The sequence below is a fragment of the Panulirus ornatus genome, chromosome 48, assembly GCF_036320965.1.
Source record: "Panulirus ornatus isolate Po-2019 chromosome 48, ASM3632096v1, whole genome shotgun sequence".
Classification (NCBI taxonomy): domain Eukaryota; kingdom Metazoa; phylum Arthropoda; class Malacostraca; order Decapoda; family Palinuridae; genus Panulirus; species Panulirus ornatus.
Genome location: NC_092271.1, coordinates 26,373,705 through 26,396,080, shown reverse-complemented (window position 1 = coordinate 26,396,080; position 22,376 = coordinate 26,373,705). Strand labels below are relative to the sequence as shown.

At 49.7% G+C, this 22,376-nt stretch overlaps 1 protein-coding gene across 5 annotated transcripts in view; it reads left to right on the top strand.

Annotated features, from left to right (window-relative positions):
- Lrrk (Leucine-rich repeat kinase) overlaps window positions 1-22,376 on the top strand; it is a 330,029-nt gene that overhangs the window by 148,849 nt on the left and 158,804 nt on the right. The window contains exon 1 of one of the 5 annotated variants that reach the window (XM_071690284.1): window positions 21,661-21,779. The exons of the other annotated variants lie outside the window; for them this stretch is intronic. Coding sequence (XP_071546385.1) covers window positions 21,731-21,779 — 49 coding nt within the window. The 5' untranslated portion in view covers window positions 21,661-21,730. Of the gene's footprint in view, window positions 1-21,660; window positions 21,780-22,376 lie in introns of those variants that run through there. 5 annotated transcript variants of the gene reach the window in all.

Here is a 22,376-nt window from a genome sequence, read left to right as displayed (position 1 = left end):
TTGTTGGGCGACTGGACAGTGTCTCGCGAGTTATGAAGGTTCGGTACTTTAAAAGTGTTGTTTCGAGGCATGATACTGGCTCGTTCAGTAGCATGAACCAGGTACTCGACACTGTTTCGACAGTAAAGGTTCTCCGATGCTCTTCTTTTGAGTCATAAGGCTACCTTTTTTTTCACTAGTTTGAACCAGCGATTCAAGAGTTTCGAGAGTAAAGGTTCATTATTTCGATGCTCTTCTCAAGTCGTACTGCTAGTTTGTTCGCCAGTATGAACCAGCGACAGTAACGCAGTGGTTCGAGAGTAAGGGTTCTGTGCTTCGAATCTCTCTCAAGTCATTCTAAAAATTGAGTTGAAGTTCCTGAAGTCTTTGCGAGACTCCGTGTATTTAGAGGGGGATTTCTCTCTCTCTCTCTCTCTCTCTCTCTCTCTCTCTCTCTCTCTCTCTCTCTCTCTCTCTCTCTCTCTCTGGCTTAAGGTATGTTGGGATCAGGCTAGTGGAGAGGTTTTGACAACAGAGCAGCCCATGGCGTCCCCAGGGGGCCTCCCCCCATTCACCAGGGCGACGTGACCTGTGTACAGACACCCCCCCCCCCCCCAGCCCTGACGTCACCACTAGCGTGCCAAACCCCCGTAGGAGGAGCACCACGGACGTGTCGGGGGAGGGGGGGGGGTGCCACGGACGTGTCGGGGGAGGGGGGGTGCCACGGACGTGTCGGGGGAGGGGGGGTGCCACGGACGTGTCGGGGGAGGGGGGTGCCACGGACGTGTCCGGGGGAGGGGGGTTGCCACGACGTGTCGGGGGAGGGGGGGTGCCACGGACGTGTCGGGGGAGGGGGGGAGGGTGCCACGGACGTGTGGCACCCCGGACAGAAGAGAGGGGGAGGGAGAGGGGTTATAAAGAGGACGGTCGTGGCAGCTGCAAGTAGCGGGGCAAGACAGTGCCGTATTTCTCCTACATTGAACACTAAAGTCACTCTTGGGACCAATTTGAAGAGAGGTCAGACTCGCGTGCAGAGAAGAGGAGACATAAATATGCCTGTATTGTTTCAATTTCTGGAGCCTGACGTTAACGACCCGTTGATATGATGACGATACGACCCATTGATGTGATTACGGTACGACCCGTTGATATGATGACGGTACGACCCGTTGATATGATTACGGTACGACCCGTTGATATGATTACGGTACGACCCGTTGATATGATTACGGTACGACCCGTAGATATGATTACTTGGCCTTAGACTATGTCCCTGGGGCCCCTCGTCTCCATGAGTCGTACCGTCGTGCTCAAGGGTTCGTAGCGGCATGCTCAAGGGTCGTACACTGTCGTGCTCAAGGGTCGTGCCGTCATGTTCAAGAGGTTGAATGACACACCTTAGAATTAGCTGCTTGTAAGCTGTTTCGCAGTCTGTGTTGTTATCGCAAACTTGCGTCAGTGAGACGGAGAAAGATTGCGACACCTGCGGCATGGTTTCCTCAGGCGAATGAGACGTTTCGAGCCTGCGGTTCGGAACTGTAGTAATTTCAGTACAATTTGGTTCCCTGGTGAATGGCTCGGGTCATTGCCGGTGTCGTAATTGTGGCTCAGAAGACGAACTGTTGCGAAACATATCTTGTGGTTCAGTTGATGTTGTTTAATTCAGGGTTCCGAAACACTGAGCATGATTGGAGAGATGTAGGTAATGTGGCTTGAAGATGCGAAGGAGTTAGTTCCGAGGATTGTCTGCGAAGCGACACGGTTCAAGTTTGCTTGGACTTTTTTTCATGGTCACTAATGTGTAATATATATATATATATATATATATATATATATATATATATATATATATATATATATATATATATATATGTATTCTTCTAATCCACAGGGAAATGAAACACGATATGTTCCCAAGGTGCATTTTCGTGTACTGATCACATCATCATATATATGCTGGTAAAATCACATGGAAACCTGTGCCTTATGGGTGATGCGTCTTCCATTGTTTTGACATAGTTGCAAGACTCGGTGTTCACCCGTAAATGAGGGCTTAAGCGTTTTTACCAGCTTGGGGGAACCAGCTCCAGGAGGTTTTTATATAAGCTCGGGAGAATTAGCGTTATTTATTACACAATAGGGTCGTTGTGTGTATGAAAAAAAAAAAGTGATGGTTCAATTTTCCTGTTGGAGCCATGTGGTGGACAGCTGCTGTGGTCACGTGACGTAGGAGGGGCAAGGGGAGGTGTCGGGGTGGGGGAAGGAGGGGGTGAGGAGGTGTCATGAAGAGGTGGGGAGGGGCATATGAAGGGGAGGCGCTCAGCACGACACAGACAACACGCGCGTCTTTCACGTGGTCCTGGGGGAGGCGTCACGTGCTTGATGCGTGGGGACAGGGGGAAGGGGAATTAGGGAGAGGGGGTGGGGGTGGGGGTGAGCAGACGTTGAAGGGGAGGAATTGGACGATGAATAAATAAGAGTTCTCTGACAAGATAGAAAGAAATGATAGAAGAAAGAAAGTAGAATGAAATTGGAAGTAAAAATTGCTTTCTTCCCAAGAAAGGTATAGACTTCCCTTTATTCCTTACGTATTTACTTTAGTTATGTAAATCATATATATATATATATATATATATATATATATATATATATATATATATATATATATACATCAGAGACAGATGTGCCGAGTTTATATAAGTATGCTCGACTCATGTCGATTGTGTGAGAGAATGGTACTCGACCGAAGTCGAATTGATGAAAGAGGAGCGCTCGAAGCACACGTCAAACGTATGAAAAAATGAGTTCGACTCATACGAAGCATATGTGAGCAGGGAGCTCAACCCACGTCGTCCGGTAATTTCGCCGGACCTCGGGGTATCTGGACGACCACAGACCTGGCGGCGCTGAACACCTAGCCAGCTGGCAGTAAATCCCACCACGATTGCAGTTCTTACTCGTGAGGGATTCGCCTGACCGCGAATGAATGGACATCGAACCGCGAGTGAATGGACGTCGAACCGCGAATGAATGGACAACGGACCGCGAATGCTCAGCTGAGGTCCGTCGGCTCACGTATTCAAACACTGTAGAGGTAGAACCATTTTATGTACATTCATATATATATTTACCAAAGCCAGGCAGACGAAGCTGGAAACTCTCACGGAATAAAGACCTTGATATAAATGTATTCCGCCGGCAATAAATTCGACGAATAAATCCTGCCCGACTGCTGGGGGAAAGGAGCGCGGAGTGCTTGTTGCACAGTCTCGTGAGTCCGTCTTGCACATGCATCGAGGGGAGAACTCGGGCTGGCGCAATTATTATCCCCTCTCCTCCTCCTCCCCCCCAAACCCTCTCTGGCGGTTACCATGGCCACGGATTTTCCCCTCGTCTTGAATATGTACGTCCCGTCGCTCCCCACTGAAATATCCACCAGCATCGGGCGAACCCCGGGTATTGCAGCCTCGTCGCCGGTGAAATTATGACGAAGGAACCCCGTGCGTGTGTGTGTGTGTGTGGGTGGGTGTCAGAAGAGACATAAGGAATAAATATTTCATTTCCTCTATCCCTGTATGTATATGGTAGTCCGCGCGCGTGGGGAGGTGTGGCCATAACGAATTATCTGTATATAACATAATCCCATCCGAGCTGGGCCAGATAGATGCCTGGGAAAATTGAAAACGGTTGTGGACTCTGGCTGGCGAGGGTGTTTCCCGAAGCGATGGGCGGGGGGCGTTACCCGCCCCTGGAGGAGGCGAGGGAGGGGTTTGCCTGCAGAGGGTGGGAGCCACTTTTGTGCCCTAGTATTTACCGGACCTCGGCCGACCCTCAGCACTGGGGAGGATAAATGGCGTCTTCGTCTTAAATTTGATATTAGGGAAAAGTTTTGGGGAATATTAGTTTTATGGCGTTACACGTGTGTGAGTGTGTTGAAGTAATATATATATATATATATATATATATATATATATATATATATATATATATATATATATATATATGGCACCAGAAATACATCAGTAGACCACTTGAACACTTCGACTGTGAACTGTTCCCCTTACTTTCTCTATCCCCCTTGCTCTTCCATCCACCACTCCATCTATTCATCCCATAAGCGAGAACTCTCTTACTGTCCACCTCCTATCCTCCATCATGAAGGAGACAAGAAAAGAAAGAAAACGGTGAGTTGGTTGACATCTCCTGCGGTGGCCAGTGAGGACTAATGAGGCAAACCTGGAGACACTCTAGTTAAGTGCCTCAGACGGCCCCACGCTGCCACTTTAGGAGGTGGAGTTGTGGGAGGGAAGGAGAGTGAGGAGGGGGGAGGTGGGAGATGGGAGGGAAGAGCGATGGAAGGAAGGAAGGAAGGAGCTGGAGGAGAGAAACCGCTGGATGAGAGTCGAAGAAAAGAGTGATAGAAAATGGGTGGATTAGCGAGATTTGATGAGGGAAGATGGATGTTTCAGAGGGAGATAGGAGAAGATAAGGGAGATGCAGAGAGAGAATGTGGGGAGATACGAGTGAGGGGAGATGAGGAGGGCTCCATGAGTCGGGAAGGGCAGACCTAGGGAGAAGGCGAGTGGGGAGAAGAATTGAAAGCATCGAGAAGATGTTTGTGGTGGCAGAGGTGTAGTGAAAAGAAAATGGGGAGCCGTGTAATGATGTCTGAGAGTGAGGGAGGAGAAGAAGGAGTGAGGGAGGATAGTGGGGAGTGGAGGGTGAGGGAGGAGAGTGAAGCGTTAAGGAGGAGAGTGAGGGAGAGGGAGAGGGAGAGGGGCTGCCCATAACGAGGCAGAAAGTCCCTTTCAGAATGCATGAGATGGTCAGTCGAGACCCCAGAGGGTGTCCAGGAGAGACTGGCGAGCTGGTTGGTTGGTTGGTCGGTCGGTCGGTGGTTGGAGGAGCGGTGGAGGAGGAGACCCAGGGGGTCCAAGGAGAGAGTGGTGGAGAGTCTGGCTGAGGGAAGGGGGTGTGGGATCTCTCTGATGGAAGATGGGGAGGGATGCTAAGGATTAGTAGTAATCGATCCATCGTAAAGAAAAATGATAGAAATTGATAGAAAACTGATTATACTTCCCAGAAAAGGAATCGGGGGAAAGAAAATGAAAGAACAGCGATGGCCACCAGGAAACTGCATGTAATATATTAACTAGACAAAGTTGATATTTGAAGTTCATTAGAATTAATCAATTTTTGTTCTCGATGAATAGAAAACATGAATAAATAGAACGATTGTATGAATATCAAGTTTCATGGATGACTTCAGTACTTAACGTCATTTTCCATGAACCATTTAGCAGTGCCATTAGAGGGGAAAATGGTCTTTTTCGTGAGCGTACGAACGCTAAGCGTTGGTACGGTCATTATGGAAATTTTGTTTCGAAGGTAAAGGACGTCTTGAGGTGGTAGTCGTGGTGACGGGGGTGGGGCGGGATGGGGGGAGAGGTGCTTTTGAGAAGACTTCTACCGCGTGAGGGAACGAAAGAAAGTACTGGAACCAAGGAATCGGGATCATTATGTGTGTGTGTGTGTGTGTGTTGACCTCTGTTAGTGGGCGCCCCTGACTGGTGTTTGGCTGCTGGCCCTCAGGCGCTCAGGGTGTCTGTCACACGTCGATCTCTTTCATGTTACTGGGACGGCAGGAGGAGCAGCAACTGATGTCACCTCATTAATCACTCATCCACTAGCCTAAGGGAGGTACCAGATTTATCGACCAGTTTCCAATGGAGGATGAACAGTTGGGTGGACTGTGGACCGACTGCCGGAGCCGGGATTCGAATCTATGCGGAGTTCGACGTGCCAGATCTTGTGTCTCGGTTGCGTAAGCGGTGAGGTGAGGAGGGTTGGATGTTGGTCACATGCGGTTGTCGGGAGTGTAGATCGTGCGGAGTAAGAAGCAAAAGTCGTCTGCGCAAGAACTGCGCCGCCGGAGCCGCTGCTGCCTGTGGTCGGGGTCGGCCTTGTGAGCCAAGGCCGACGTACGTAGACCCACCGGGGTGAGTTTCCCATTTTGTGCCGTTGAGAACGAGGAACCTGTCTTGAGGGGCTCCCCACTGCTCACCCCCTGATAATGAGGAACGTATCTTGCGACGCTCGCCCCCACTGCTCACTCTGATAACAGGAACTTAATCTTGCGAGGCCTCCAACTGCTCACCCCTGATAACGGGGGACGTATCTTGCGAGGCCCCCACTGCTCACCCTGATAACGGGGGTTTGTGACTGACCTCAGCGAAGCCAAGTCGTCTGTTGTTCGCATGACGGCGTCGGCTGGGAATACATTTAGCTTACGCTCCTGCGATGTTGTAGCTGAGGTGGGCGGCTTACGTGCTGTGGTCAGCTGCCCTCCTTGAACGAAGGCCATCGCTGCGAAGTTACGACGCAGACGCAACACCCGGCTGGCCCAATGAGTTTCTAGATGTAGTACATTCATTGTACGATTCGGAATATCGCTGTAATTTGGAGATGTTTGACACAGGGTCGACTGTGTGTATATATTAAGTGTTTCTAGGATGGCTGTTAGGCTTGGTGCAAGCTTCTGAAAATACAGAAATTGGGAGAATTCATATTTTCTCCGTCCCTCTGTAACTGCATTTCCCAATACAGATTTTCAACTTCGTTTTGAATTCTTAAGGACGTCCGCCATCTTGAGAGTTAACCTCTGTTTAGCTTCACCTTTTCCTCCGTCTCTCCCCACTCTTTATATACATTTTTCTCCCCCCTAATGGCAGAGAGGGTGGTATCTCCCCCGCTTATCTCCCCACTCCCGTATTGTTTTATCTTCCCTCTGGTTTATCATGCAACACTAGGGGTTCCTTCCTCTCGCGCCGTTTTAGGAGGTACTTTACCGGCCCTCTCCTCCATAACCAGTCCAGCGAGGCCTGGGGTTAGGCTAGGGTAATATGGTAGGTAAGGGAAGCGAGCGACCCTCCATACCACCCTCTCCATTCCCCCTTGGGTTAGGGTAAGTTGGGTTGGGGAAGCCTCTCTTTGGGATTGGGTTAAGTAAGGAAAGGCCCTTGTTTTAGGTTAGGTTGGGAATGCCCTTGGTTTAAGTTAGGGAAGCCCCCAAGGGTTAGGGTAGGTTAGAATTACGAAAGCCCTTGGATTGAGGTATGTTAGGAAATCCCGCCCCACTCCCCTCCTCATCCTGTTGGGCTAGGTTAGGTTAGGCAAACCCGTCGGCTAGGCTGTTAGCTTAGGAAGTCCATTGCGCTTGGATAGTTTTGTATCGAAATTTCCAAAGCTAGGCTAAGGTTAGCTTAGGAGAGCCAGTGTATCAGGTTTTTGTCCTCTATGTGTATGTTCTTTTTCCCCCTCCGTGTATATAGCTCTGTTAGTGTTCTTAGCTTACGTCATGGTCCTTCCTGCTGTGGAGCATTAAGGTCCACCGACATTGCCGCAGGTGATGGATGTATCAGCTTCGTGGCTGTGACGCTCAGCGATTTCTTGTCCCGAGTTCAGTTACCATAGCCTGATGCGAACTTTTTTTTTTTCTAATTTTTGTTCTTACGAAAGAGGAGAGTAAGAAGGACGGCGCTGGAAAGTCCTTGACGTGAGATTTCCAGCTTCATGTGTTTGTGTGTGTGTGTGTGTGGTGGCGTCGTCGTGGCCCAAGGTGAGGGGAGTCATGGATGGTTGTGAACGTTATGATCCTGGTGATGTGAGGTGAGGGCGTGTGATTAAGGCTTGGTGACCTTGTAACCATGCTCTCTCTCTCTCTCTCTCTCTCTCTCTCTCTCTCTCTCTCTCTCTCTCTCTCTCTCTCTCTCTCTCTCCTTTCACAGGCGGATGGGTTAGCCACCGTCTCGGAACTTGTTCAAGACGTCATTAGAAAAGACTCACACTGTTGACATTCTGGCTCCGGGAGGCCTCGAAGCCCTCTCGAGTGTATGATACATTTATGATTGGCTTCGTCAGGTACACGATACCTGGGGCGGTCGTGGGTCTCAATGAGTTGCTTTTCAAGGCTCCTGTTGGAGAATGCTTGCATTATGCGCCCTCGAATGAGTGGAGACCCGATGTGGAGGACCTGGGACCTGACCTGGAGGACCTGGGACCTGACCTGGAGGACCTGGGATCTGACTTGATGGACCTGGGACATGACCTGGAGACACAAAGGCCTTCTTCTTTATTGACCTCTTACGACCTCCCTGACCCCCTCTTATCATGCTGACCTCCCCTGACCACCACCCCCCTCCCCAGCTTCACCCTTGACCTCTGACCGTCCTAGCGTCCTCCTTGACCTTCCTTGATTCCCTTAGGGTCCCCCCTTGACCTCTCCTTACCCCCAAGCCCACTCCCCCGATGACCTCCCTTGACCTTCCATAATACTTAACATTGAAGACGCGACCGTCGACCCTTGAAGGGAAAATTGCTCCTCCTCCAGTAATTCGGTTTATGACGGAAATTCTACCTGGGTATCGACCCCGTGTGTTGGTATGAGGTGTAGCCGGAGTCCCCAGGGATCCAGTGTGTTGGTATGAGGTAAAGGGTGCCTTTTTAAGGTCCCCTTGTGTAAGGGAAAAGGGGCGCTTTAAGGGTCAGTAGGATGGTGTGTCAGATCCACAGGTGCGCTTTAGTTGTCCCTGTTGATGATGATAGATCTATAGGGACGATTTAAGGGCCCATGTTTGATAGTATCAAGTCTCAGGGCAATCTTTAGGGCGGCCCCGTTTCATAGTATCACGTCCAGAGGCACTCATTGCAAGGGTAACTTTAGAAACTTTTTGCGTCAGTCGGGACTCAGGTTTCTTTTTTTTTGTCTTGGCCTTGGCGTTGTTATGCCTTCAGTCTGTCAAGTGGTAACCGTCGCATTCCTTCGTCTATTCCTCGTGTTTGATGATTTTGATGATCCCTCGTAGGCTGTCGCAGATTATGTCTTTTAATTATCCATACCGTGTTTCGTAGTCGAGGCAGATAGTATTTTACACGGATTATTGGCAATATTATTCCGTATGATTTATTTCCCTGGTGGATATAGTGATAAAGAGAGAGATAAATCCGGTTTATATTTTTTATTTGTGTATATAATGGTAGTGTTTACCCTGGTCGTGGGTTCCATCCAGGATACAGGTAGTGAGCTAACGAAATGGAATATTTTTTCCCCCGCTTTTATTAAATCAAATGAAAAATTTGGAGCTCTGTGAAACTGGGTCGTTTTAAAGGCATTTTACCCCAGTGGGCTGGGGCAGCCGGAGCCCACCAGCCCACGGTGGGCTAGGGCAGCCGGAGCCCACCAGCCCACGGTGGGCTAGGGCAGCCTAGTCCCCTGACCTTTCATTGTCTGTCAGTAATGAACAAAAACATAAACCCCCGCTGGCTGGTGGGAGGGAGACCTTTAGGTTTGGTTGTATTGTGTTTGTCGTGTGACAGGAAAGACCAGCTGGATTGTTGCAGTTATTAGCTGGGACTGGTAATTGGCCCTATTGAAATATATCTCTGTGTTGGTAATTTGAGGACGGGAATGGTTGTAGCTACAGCTAGAAATGTTGAGAATTCAGGCAACTAGAAGTGCGGGAAATAGAACTTGTACGTAATAATAGCCTAAAGGCACGATTGCCTTCCCACACTCACTTGTTAAAAAGATGATCTTTGCCTACTGTGGGCAGTCTACTGATTACTGATGATGTTCACTGAGGGTTTAGGATGAGGCTCTTCTGGTACGAGCCGGGATGGACTCGGAAGCTGTTGCGTGATGCCGGGGACGGAGGATCTCAGGTGGCAGGAGTTGATGATGGCGATCTTGGTACACTAGCTACTGAGGTTGAGGTCCAGGTGATGAGCAGAGAGAGAGTCTGGAGGACCGGTGTGTGGAGCGCCTCTGGTCATTTGGTGTAAGAGGGATAGAGGATGCTCTTGCGTGCCCTTTTCCGCGCCTTTCCTAGTATCCCCGTGATGTGTAGTGGCTAACTGAAGAAGATCAGGCTGGGGGAGGCATAAGTGCGTTTGGGAAGAATGAGAGTCGTGGTGATGGTCTTGAGCTCTGGTGCTGGGAGTGCAAGTGTCTCGAGTCTACGACGAATGCAGAGACGATAGACGGAGGAGCTTCTGGTGCTGATGTGTTCCTCTCCCAGTTCATTTTATCGTCTGTAGTGACACCGAGGAGCTTGGTGGACTGAACAGCAAGCGATAAGCCGCAGTTACAGCGCTGCTGCCGGACTCTCCCCTCGCCTCCAGCGAATGCGAGACACCGAGGCGAACCCCCGGGTGTTCATGCAGCAGCAGCTGGGCGGACAGAGGTCGAGTGTGTTCCACCCTGGTGCATGGTGGGGGAGCGTGTTGCCACAGGAAGGTCTCGCCTCGAAGAATTTTCATTGAACTGTTCCGCCCTGCCTGTTCCTAGGGGGTCGAACCTGAAGTCTGCTGTTCAAAGCACTCTAGTTTACTCTCTCTCTCTCTCTCTCTCTCTCTCTCTCTCTCTCTCTCTCTCTCTCTCTCTCTCACGTATCTGCAAATCGCCTAAGACAAAGCAAAACATATGATGAAGGTAAGAATGATATATATCTTTCTGCGTCTTGGTGAACGCGGCAGAACGTGTTGCGCGCCACAATCATCCATGTATATAGACAGCGTCACGGGTGAGAGCACGGAAGGTTTGTATCTGGGCCGGATTTGTTTACGTCTTCACGAACGCCGTCGGATGTTTACCGGATTGATGTAATATTTTTGTAGCCTTAAAAGTGATCGTTAGGTAAAAGCGACGCAACGATCTTGGGGCAATATGATTGGCCTGGCCTCTAACCTGACCCTTAAATGGTGTCGTTAAAGGACAAGCCATCGTACCCAAGAGTCGTACCGACGCCGTGCTCAGAAGTCGTACCGTCCTCCTGCAAGTTTGCATTGTCGTGCTGAAGGGCTCGTGCTCCTGGTGGGTAATAGAATCTTGTCCTTGTTATTCACTTGTATTTCTTCTTTTGATATGAAGTTCGAATGTAAAAACATTGTTACCAATTCTTGAGTGAAAGAGGAGTTTTGATGGTACATGTCTGTGTCTGTCTGTACTTGTCTTGGGGTTTTTGGCACCTCAGGGATGCTGATTGTGGCTGGGGAAGCTAGGTAACAGAAGACACGATGTTCTGTGGAGAGGTTACGTGCTGGAGCACAGTAATAGTATCCTAGATTCGTATTTTGTATAGATGTAGACAGGATAGTAGATAAGAAGGCGTCTCCCTACCCAGCACAATAGACGGAGACAGGACAGTAAAGCAGAAGACTCCTCCTTCCCACCCACCATATTAGAGAGAGGTTAGCCCAGTAGAAGGCTCCCAGTGGTTAGCAGGAGGACAGGAGGGGTGTGTGGTGGGGCGAAGGGCGTGGCGGCGGTGGGGGATGCAGGCCCTGGGAACACAACAGGTGGGGCGGCGCCATCCTGTAGGAGTGAAATACTGCACCTGTTTCCCCCCACAGTCGCCCATCACGCACGCCCCACCACCACCGCCAGTTCCCCCAGACCAGGAGAATGGGGGGGAGGTCTTGCGATGAGAAGCGGTGGCTACTGCAGGGGAGGTGGGGGGATTAAGGCCAAGGGCGTCTTAGTGCTAGAAATAAAGGCTGGGAGCCTTAACATGGAGAGATATTTCATTGTGGAGAGCACCCTTGTTGAGTAGGATTGAGGACAATGTGAAATTTAGGTCTTGGGTCGGTTTTAAGGTGAGGCCTTTGGGTTGAGGATATCCCAAAGGAGAGTAAGTCCTCCTCTAGGACAGTGCCCAGTGGAGTGCTGTCGAGGAGGGATGCCAAGGATGAATGATATCCTGCGTCGGAATATACCAGACCTGGAGAAAATCTTGATATGGGGCATCACGGTCCGAGAGCCTCCTGCGAGATACTGATTAGGCCCGGGGCGTCCCTCCCTCTGAGTTGAATAACGTCGAGGGAGAGCAATCCCGCTGAGGGAGATTAGGGAGACGAGCGTCCTAGAGAGAAGCATTGCATCTTGTAGCGCCCTTCATGAATAGATTTACCCAGCCGGGGACGTGTGGCTTTTCCTGGGATTAGATCCTTCAGGGGGGGAGGGGATTCCTGAGCCCCGCAGCAGACACAAGGGTGAGCGAGGACGCAGCAGGACCACTGACCAGTGAGACGAACACGTTCGCCACCCATACGTCGGATGGTCCAGGTCTGCTGGAGGATAGTACTGGGGGATAGTCAGGAGCAGAGTCACTCCAGGTAATGCTGTCGTGGGTAGTAAGGACTTAGGGGAGGAGGGGTGATTCCTGGAGGCAGTCTTGCACCATACAGTACGTGCCTTAACATCACCCCCTCACCACCGTGGTCAAGAGGAACAGTGGCTGGATTCACCATCATCATTGATTAGCCAGGAACATCACCTCTCCTCACTACGAAAATGGCAGAGTTGTGTAGGATCAGCCGTAGAGGTTGCTGCCCACTGTAACACAGTACCATGCAAACCCCCTCACTCTGCTACGTAAAGGGTTAAAGGGTTCACCTTACCATCCATTGACGTCAGTAAGCTCCCCTAACTAACAAGGTCTTTGTCACATGGTGTATACAGGTCCCTGGACCTCTCTGTTTAAGATCCTTTGTGTCTCAGTTGCTTTGTTTATTTATGTCTTCATTCTCTCCCACCGAACAAACTGTCAGAAATGCATTCTCACACATACTCTTTCTTTACCTCCATCCTTATGCATGAGCAGAATGTGTACAAAAAAAAATGAGTGAGGGAGACAAGAGCATTGTGTAGATATATTGTTGTGTGATTCTCGTAGGAGGTCCAGTAGGTTAGGGAGACGGAGCAGTGATGGTCCTTGGATCCACCTCGGTTACCTGTCTGAGATGAAGCCATGGTTGCTCCCACTCGCCCTGTGTGTGTGTGTGTGTGGCCGCACGGCCGACGGGGACGATTTAGTCGATTGCTGGTCCTGGGTGATGTGGAGGACATGGGTGGAAATTGCTTGAGAGGCGTCTGTTGTGGGAGCGGGGAGGGAAGATGATGGGGGTGGTGTGATGAGGGATGGTGAGGGGGGGAGGAAGGGGGAAGATGATGGGGGTTGGGATGTGATAAGGGATGGGGATAGTGAGGGAGAGGAAGAGGGGAAGATGATGAGCGATGGTGTGGGGTGGGAGTTAGGAGCCCTCACTTGTAGGCAGCTCTTGTAGACGAACACTGAACACCCGCGCTGATAGTGTGGACCACTGTAGTAGTAGTGTCGAGGAAGGTGGTAGGGTCACACAGGGTATACTAGCATCACACTAGTTAGAGGTGTTAGGACCACACTAGAGGTGTTAGGACTACACTGGAGGTGGGAGGATCACACTGGAGGTGGCAGGATCCCTCTTTAGGACTTCCAGGAACGAGGGATCCCTCATTCCTTTGTCCCTGGGTTGCGTCTCATTCCCCTCTGAGGTTTAAGCCCCTCACCGTGTGGCCAGGAGCTAATTAAGGTCCCCTACATCGAGGGTGATCTTTTAATTTTAACTCTTAATTTGGATTAATCTTTGGTTTGAGGTGAAGATCGATTCATATAATCAGTACTGATGGCTGGTGGGTCTTCGAGGCTGGCGTCCATGGCACATGGGAATCAGGCACGTCATCAGAGAGCAGAGCTTTGCTCACCAGCGCTGCTCGCCTTGTCCAGGTTCTTACAGAAATGAATCCGTTGCTTTTGGCTTGTGAAGCCAAGACTTTTGCCTTATTATCTTGTCTCCATCTAGGTGGACTTGGAATTGATGAATACTATCACTGGCCTTCAGCTGATAACCTCCTCATAGACCATCAGGTCCTTTGTTATCTAGCTCTCCCGCATGGAAAAAAAAGACAAATAATTTTTTAAGCCTTGCGTTCAGATGTAAATTTTTTCTCGGGTTGATACATTTACAAACAAACGTTTCGTGATTTACAAACGTTCCGTTTTGACTGGTGAAGGCCCCCCCCCCCAAAAAAAAAAAAAATTAGTTTTGTTATTTTCCCCTGAGCATCACGTGGCTTTATTCCACAGTGTTGCTACTGAACCCCAAACGGCATTTTTTTTTTCTACCTCCATTGTTAATCCGTCCTACATTTTATTTACACATTGGCCTCGTGAGCCCATTTTTTCATTTCGTTTCTAGCAGCGGCAGCAGCAGCAGCACTTGTGTTATTTGCCCTCCTGACGCTGGTCGTTGGAGCCTGGAACATGGACCCACTTGATTTGAAAGGCCGAGGCTGCATGGGAATGTCCGGCCGGGAACATGGAACGCGTCCATGGCGGGCGAGAGTGTGGGATGATGGACACGGAGCCGGTTATTGGCCAGCGGTGTTCCGGGGTTGGCGATGGCCACTCCTGCTTTATGACTCCGCCGTCAGCCACGGTCACTGCTGTTGCTGCAGGCAGGAAGGTAGGCAGTGAAAAGAAAATAGGTCGATCGAAAGAAAAAAAAAAGGGAGGAGGGGTGGGTTTAGAAAGAGAGCGAGTAACAGAGAGGGGGAGAAAAGACAGAAAGGACAAATAGAGACGAGAAGGAGTGGTCGACGAGGGAGGGGGGAGCTGGAGGGGTATTGTAGAGACAGAAATAAACACATGGAAGCGGGAGGGACGCAAGAAATTCGGGACGAATTCTGGAATGAACAGATGTTCCAGAAAGACTGGAGGAAGAATTTAAATGACACTTTAAACCATGACTTAACTTTTTCTCTCCGGGTTTGTGAGGGGGAGTGGAATTCTTTCAGTGTCTGAGTGTAATGTGTGGTCGCAAAACAAATGTAATTTCCGTGAATGAGGCAGTTGTGTTGTAGACTGCAGGGAGAGAGAGCAAACTCTTACTGTGTAATTGCCAATTTGTAATTACCTATTTGCACACCACGGGTTGAGAGTTTTGCCTTCGCGGTGACGAACCCCCCCCCCCCCCCGCCCCCGCCATCTCCTGATTTTTGTACTATCATACAGCTGTTTAGATTTTCGTAGACTGTTAGCATACGCGATTTCATCACTCATTCTACCCATCCACAAGTTTGATGCTATGAAAGTAGTTCTCTGCGTCTTTTCTCACAATTTTTTTTTGCTTGGTTTCTTGGTGTGTGGATGTAGTACCTTTGCGTCCCTCGAGGAACTGGTTTAGAATCTTGTAAGTTGTGTGATCACGTTCCCTCTTCCTCACCTTACTTATATCATCTAACCTCACACTGCAGCAGTGCATGGGTTAGGTGTATGTTGAAGCTGCGGTGTTGTTTACCCTCCTCCTTCCACCTATTCAAGGAAATCCGTGTGCCGAGCTGATGGCTTCTTGGGAAAGCTTTGTCTGCACTCCTTTTCCAGCCTTTTCACGTAAGCACCTCAGCCCTTCTTCTCATGTTGCCTCTTCAGAGAAGCTTCACTATCCTCCTCGCCCCGTTCACAAGGAAGGTGGTATTCCCTTCCTCATCTTGCCTTCTCAAAGGAGCGTAATGTGGACCCTGAAGGTTTTCTCTTTAATTAAATGGGGCTGCCATCCGTAAAATTGTGACGGCGTTGAAAAAGAGCAAAGTTTAGCGTGGCCCTTTGGAACGACATGAGCCCCTTAAGGTGTGAGTGTGTGTGTGTGTGTGTGTGTGTGTGTGTGTGTGTATGTGTGTTGCTAGGTCGTGAGCTGTACCGTTCCCTTAGTGTTGTATTCTGTTCTGTGGGTTGCTATTGTGTTACTGGGTGTGGTGAGTTTTACGTACGTTGTTGGAGATTATTAGGTTGTTGTGCTCGCCTGCTCAAGGCTGGGTGAAAGTGGTGAGAGGCGTTCCTAAGGAATCAGTGTTTGGGCTGCTCACGTTTCTGATATGTACCTGGAGAGTACATGGAGTAGACTTCGGAGCGGTCCTCAGCTGTTACATTCCCCGGCCTCAGTTTCCCGAAGAAGACGACCGAGCACCAACGGGGTTCTGCCCTGTAGTGAGAGACCGCCAAGCTACCGTATCAGCTGGTGGGCCTTCGGGAGTGAACAGCGGCCTCTTCACCTTCTGCAGCATCACCTTCCATAAGACGCATTCCCCAACTGCCGAACCCAACCGAAGAGTGATGTGTCGTCACCTCGTTTGGCGAGGTGACTTAGCTGTGGGAGAGAGATTGTCATACGTGGGCCTCTGGATAGCTTTGTGGTTATCTATGGACACCTGCGAAGCTACTGGGGATGATGCATGGAGCTACGCGCCCCCACATGGGTGGTGTCCCAGGGTATTGGTCCTGGATATTGTGAGGAGGAAAGATAGGGGATATTTTTGGGATTATCGCCATCGAGTTGACTCAAGTTTAGTGTTATCATTCCTGGCTGTGGACTTAGATATTACTGTGGCTGTCGTGTTTGGCGGTAAGATGTTAGAACCCGATGGATGGAGTGAAGAGCATTATGTAGGACGTGATAGTTGAGGAAACGAGAGAGAGAGAGAGAGAGAGAGAGAGAGAGAGAGAGAGAGAGAGAGAGAGAGAGAGAGAGACGTTCCGGTCTGAGAGAACGTTATTGATTTCCCATATTGACTTGTGGCTTACATGGGTTGGCTTAACGTGAGCCAGACCGGTTGTGGAAGGGGAGGAAATGTCGTGTCGTATGATGAAGACAAAGTGTGTTTTGTCTACGGTAACACAGCATTACCACCCGTTACCATGTTGAAGACAAGAGTGTTAGGTCCACGGTAACGCAGCATAACCACCCGTCACCGTGAGGAGGGGAGTGTTAGATCCACGGTAACACAGCGTTACTACCACCCGTCACCATGAAGTGAGGAGTGTTAGGTCCACGGTAACACGTCGCTACTACCACCCGTCACCAAGTGGAATCGTTGACAGCTTCACCCTTTGATACTGGGGAACCGTTCGCAGAAAATGCATCAATAATGAAAGGGTTTGGCGTTCCTGGAAACACACACTGCGGCCAGAAATATACCTGATTCCTCGTAGATCCCGTTTGTTTTGTAAACATGAGATAGCCTCCCACCCAGTGTGAGGAAACTCCCTCACAACAACCCCTTCATCGCGAGGTACTACCCATCCCCCTCTACCTCACACCTCACATTCCTATCTGGTCCTGGTCCTTCAAGGCAGCCTCACGATTCTCGATGAGGGAATGAGTAGACCAGGGTTGCCTGAGTCTTCTTCAGGGTGTTGGTCCGTCCACCCGCCTACGTGGCTAGGGTTGGGGACCCCCTCAGCTCGCAAGAACACAATTTCCACTGAAGTTTTACGTGTGTGTGTATGTGTAGTGGTGTGATCCACCACCCGCCCTCCGGAGATGGGAATCATCCCTGGTAATGGAGGCTGGAAAGGAGTTTGTGATGGTAGGTTAACTGAGGATGGTGAGGCGACTGGTGGTGCGCGTACACATCATTAGGGCGCGGCGCTGTTAGGTACAGCGAGTAACGAAAGATAACGCTCGTCACGCACGATGCTGTGACAGGTCCCCTTCAGCCTGTGTGTGTGTGTGTGTCAGCCTCCAGAGGTACGCGACAGTAATGGTTCAGAAAGGCTGGCAGCACTTTCACCTGAATTGCTCTTCTCCCCTTCTCTCTCTCTCTCTCTCTCTCTCTCTCTCTCTCTCTCTCTCTCTCTCTCTCTCAACACATCGTCTTTCCCGCACCGCTCACGCCCTTCTCCTCACGGTAGCCTTAACAGAACTGCATCTCTCCTGGTGTTGAGAACAGCCGCATGGGCGTCTCCCGCCCAGCTCGCTGCCCCTGCCCTGCCCGGGGACGCCCTCCCTAGCGAGACGGCCAGAGCATAGGCTCCTCCGCAGAGAGGTATGGTAGGGTTACTTTCCTCGTCTCCTGACCTGATCAGGAGGCATTAACCAGAGTTAACAGAGTCCAGAGGTTAGTTAGTTTTTGGTTAAATTATCATCTAGCGCACTTGTTCATAGGGGAAGGCATTGACGGGCGCTCGGTTAAGTTAAAATGCGATCGACGGAGAAGTTCTGTCCTCTGTCTCGCGTGCGGCTGCGGTCGCCAGAGCTCTATACTCCTTCTTGAGGAGGGGGAACCGAACCGAAGATGGCGGTAATGGTGTTTACGGTTGAGTTAGGGCCCGAAGACGAGGGAGGGAGGGAGGGTCGCCCGTGGCGTGGTGAGGTGTGGTGTGTGGCGCCACTGCCGTCGCCTTACTCCTCCTCCTCCTCCTCCTCCTCCTCCTCCTGCAGAAGTAATGTTAGGGTCTTGAGGTGAGAACCACAGAGACTGATGTGGTGATCTGTGGCAGCGAGAAGGTATTGTCTGTAGGAGGAAAGACGTTCATTATGGGACCGTATAAATTGTTACCTTTGGGAAGTGCGTCAATGAGATGTTGCCTGTGAGAGGCTGGAGAACTGGTGGGTGCGGAGTGAGTGTGTGGGTAAGTGAGCGAGAGAGAGAGAGAGAGATAGAGGTCTTTGTTGTGAGAGAGGGGGGGCGGGAACTGTTAGTGCAGGAGTTATGAGGAGAGGGAGAGAGAGAGGTGGTTGTTGTATCATAACAGTTGTGGGGAGGTATATGATAAAGGGAATGTGTTATAGGTGTTACGGTGGAGAAGATAGCAGAGGAACTAAATGTTTTGTGTACATGGGTTGAATGTGGCTTTAGGTGGGTGTTGTAGGTGGTCATGGTAGCTTATGCAACGCTCATGGCAGGTCGTAGGAGCTGGGGAGGTCATGGGAGTTCACAGGAGGTCATGGTAGATGAGAGGTCGTTCAGACACACAGAACCACTTAGTCAAACCATCACACTTGGTGTTGACAAACTACCCTCATTTGACCAGGAAAAAAAGAAAAAAAAAAGTATATATATATATATATATATATATATATATATATATATATATATATATATATATATATATATATATATATATATATATATATATATGATTTAGAATATTTATCCAATGATTTGATGTAGGATATCAGGTAAATGATACGTTATCTGCACCTTGATGTTAAAGATATCACTCACGGGTGGGGACAAGAGAGGAGCTTGCACACACCATAAGTGCAAGCAACTCAAGACATGGATGACCGTGTTGGTGACGATCCCTCCCTCCCCTCACACACACACACACACACACACACACACACACACACACACACACACACAAAGGGGAGTGCCAGGAAAGGTACCACAGCCTCCCTGCTGACCTGGGTACGTATTGATTCATTCTCTCTCTCTCTCTCTCTCTCTCTCTCTCTCTCTCTCTCTCTCTCTCTCTCTCTCTCTCTCTCTCTCTCTCTCTCATGACAAAATGTTGTCGTTCATGGTGCTCGTAGATAGATGGGTAGATAGATAGGTGTGTGTGTGTGTGTGTGTGTGTGTGCGTGTGTGTGTGTTTGTATTCTTCCATCCTTCCCATTTCCTTTCCTTCTTTCTGTATACACAAGTCGTACGACGAAGGAGGAGTAGACGTAAACGACCTACGTGTTGTCTGCCCTTCTGTCTGTGTCGACCTCCCTCCTGCCCGTTTACTGCTCAGTCACCGAGTGTGTCATACACCCCTGTCACCCGCCGAGAGGGGGGGGGGGAGGGGGGATCATTTTGATGATCATAATTAGTCCCGAGAATCATCATCGTGTGATGGATGGGAATAATTACACACTCGTCACCATAATTACTTTTTTTATAATTACCACTTGGAATGTAATGAAGTGATATGTTATTATTTTTGTAGGTGTTATATATATATATATATATATATATATATATATATATATATATATATATATATATATATATAAAACATAAAGCCCTCCAACAGCAATGATTCGAACCCCGCACCGTTTGCGTGGTTGCTGGGTACGCTAACCGCTCGGCTATCCTGCAAATGGTGCGGGGTTCGAACCCTTGCTTTTGTAGGGCACTGTGTGTTCTACGAAAAGTGCGCGTTCGTATGTACTATATTTGTGTGTGTGTGTGTGTGTGTGTGTGTGTAGCGATGATGGCCGTCATTACGGGCGTCGTCAACGTCCTTATTATCACGGTGAGCCTCAGCGGCACCGACTGGTCATGGACAGTGGTGGCACGATATGTAAATTTATGTGTAAAGGTGAAGAGTCTGGGGAACGGACGGACGGACGGTCCTGTGTTAAAGGTGAGGGAGTGTGGTGGTGGTGGAGGCGGCGTCCGTCCCTGGCCACAGCTGTGGTGCCGTCGCTGGTGTGGCGTTTGACCCGCGGGGTGAGGATGACCTGCCACCTGGCGGCGTCGGCGGAGGAACGTGAAGTTTGAGAATGACCAGGTCTCACACTACTTACTTACTTACTTACTTACTTGCTTACGAGGAATTACAAGTTATCTTTTTTTCCCACCAAGTGACAGGGTTTATGGGCGAGGTAAGGCGAGCACGTATTGCTCACCACAGAAGAATATGTTTTACTAAGGAACGAGTCATGTGAGTTACGTGTTGTGGAGTGTTACGTGTGAGTTGGAGAGGGTGTATGTGTGTGTTCGTGGACTGCATGAAAGCCACGAGTCCACGTACGTCTGAGTGAGGGAGAAAGGAAAAGACGGCTATATGGGCCAAGGAGTGAAACTTGATAGTGAAAGAGAGATGAAGAATTGTCTCTCGTTGCTCGGACGATGATGTGACCCAACATGACCTGTGATCTGGCTTAGTTGTTCACACGTTGAGTTACCACTGGCGAGAACCATCTTGACATGTGAGACCTGGCCTGTGGAATTATGTTTTAATCGTTGAATAGACGAAGAGGAGGAGGAGGAGGAGGACAAGGCATTACCTGTGACGTGTCGTGAGGGAGGGAAATATATACGACAGGATTAGCAGACGGTGCAGAAGAGGACCCAAGGACCCTCCTGCCGAAGATTAAGAGGGAAAATGGGTTTACCTTGAAGTGTTGACCTTACGGTGGGTCACCTGTTTCACTCGGGCCTCGAGGACCTCCTCCTCCTCCTCCTCCTCCTCATTCATAAGGTAATTATGTGAGGTAAGGAAGCGGGTGAAAGTAACCGATGAATGATTTAGGTGCATATTAAGGCCCGTAATGTATCAGAAACGCACTGCCTCAGAGATGGAGTTAGAGCCGTATCTAAGAAGAAGCCATAGAAGTGTCTTAAAGACAGAGGTTGAGCGTGTGAAATAAAAAATAAAAGGAGATAAGATAATGTTCAGGTGATGAAAAACTGAACCGTGTCGTACTGAGGAGGGTCCTACCACGCAGCACCGACGGAGACCTTGGCGAAGTGGGGAACGATATAGTCGAGAGAATATATATATATATATATATATATATATATATATATATATATGTGTGTGTGTGTGTGTGTGTGTGTGTGTGTGTGTGTGTGTGTAACAGTGATATGTGAAGCCTGAGTTTTCTGGGGTTTAGTTCCAAGTGAATGTGATCGGGTCGAGAGTGTAACAGAGGTGAGTGTGACTCACTTGAGTTTAATCCCCGTGAGGTATAACCCCCGTTGACTATAGCCCACGTAACCCACCAAATGTATAACCAGACAGAAGTATAACCCGGTCGACGTATAACTGAGCAGAGTTATGTAACCCATCTCTGTATAACCCTGCTGAGGTATAACCAAGCAGAGGTATAACCCAGCTGAGGTATAACCCATCTCAGTATAACCCGGCTGAGGTATAACAAGAGTCAGGAGGAGGGTGGGAAGAGGGCGTGAGGAGTTTGCTGAGTCACAGAGCTGCATATCGACCCGCCTTACACAGCCAGCAGCAGCTCTTGGTCATTGCAGGCAGCAGCAGCAGCAGCAGCACGCAACTCCTGCTGTGTCTCTCCTGCTGCTGACGAAGACGCCGGCGGGGAGGAAGGTATACCTACTAGGGAAGGGTAATGCCAGTAGACGGCGACCATGCCCAGGGGCAGGACCAAGCGACGCAGGGATCCGTCCCGCAGGAGAAGTGAGTGTTGACAACGCTACTCACAAACTGCTTGCTGCCGCTAGGGGTGTTGGTGGTGGTGTGGCTCAGTGGTGTGACCAGTCCTCAGTGTAACAGTGGTGTTCCTCAGTGTACCAATGGTGTGGCTCTGTGTTGTGACCAGTCCTCAGTGTAACAGTGGTTTTCCTCAGTGTACCAGTGGTGTGGCTTAGTGGTGTGACCAGTCCTCAGTGTACCAGTGGTTTTCCTCAGTGTTGTGACCAGTCCGCAGTGTACCAGTGGTTTTCCTCAGTGTTGTGACCAGTCCTCAGTGTACCAGTGGTTTTCCTCAGTGGTGTGACCAGTCCTCAGTGTACCAGTGGTTTTCCTCAGTGTTGGGACCAGTCCTCAGTGTACCAGGTGGTTTTCCTCAGTGGTGTGACCAGTCTGGAGCGTACCAGTGGTGTGGTTCGTCGCTGGTGATCAGTGGTCAGTGTACCAGCGGTGTGGCTTTGTGTTGGTGATCACTGGAGTGTATGGTTGGTGATGATCCTCACGGAGGACACTGTGACCCCTGTCCTCGTGGTGGAGAGGTTTTGGCGAGTCACACTCGCGTTGGAGGTGGTGTGGCCTTGTCGC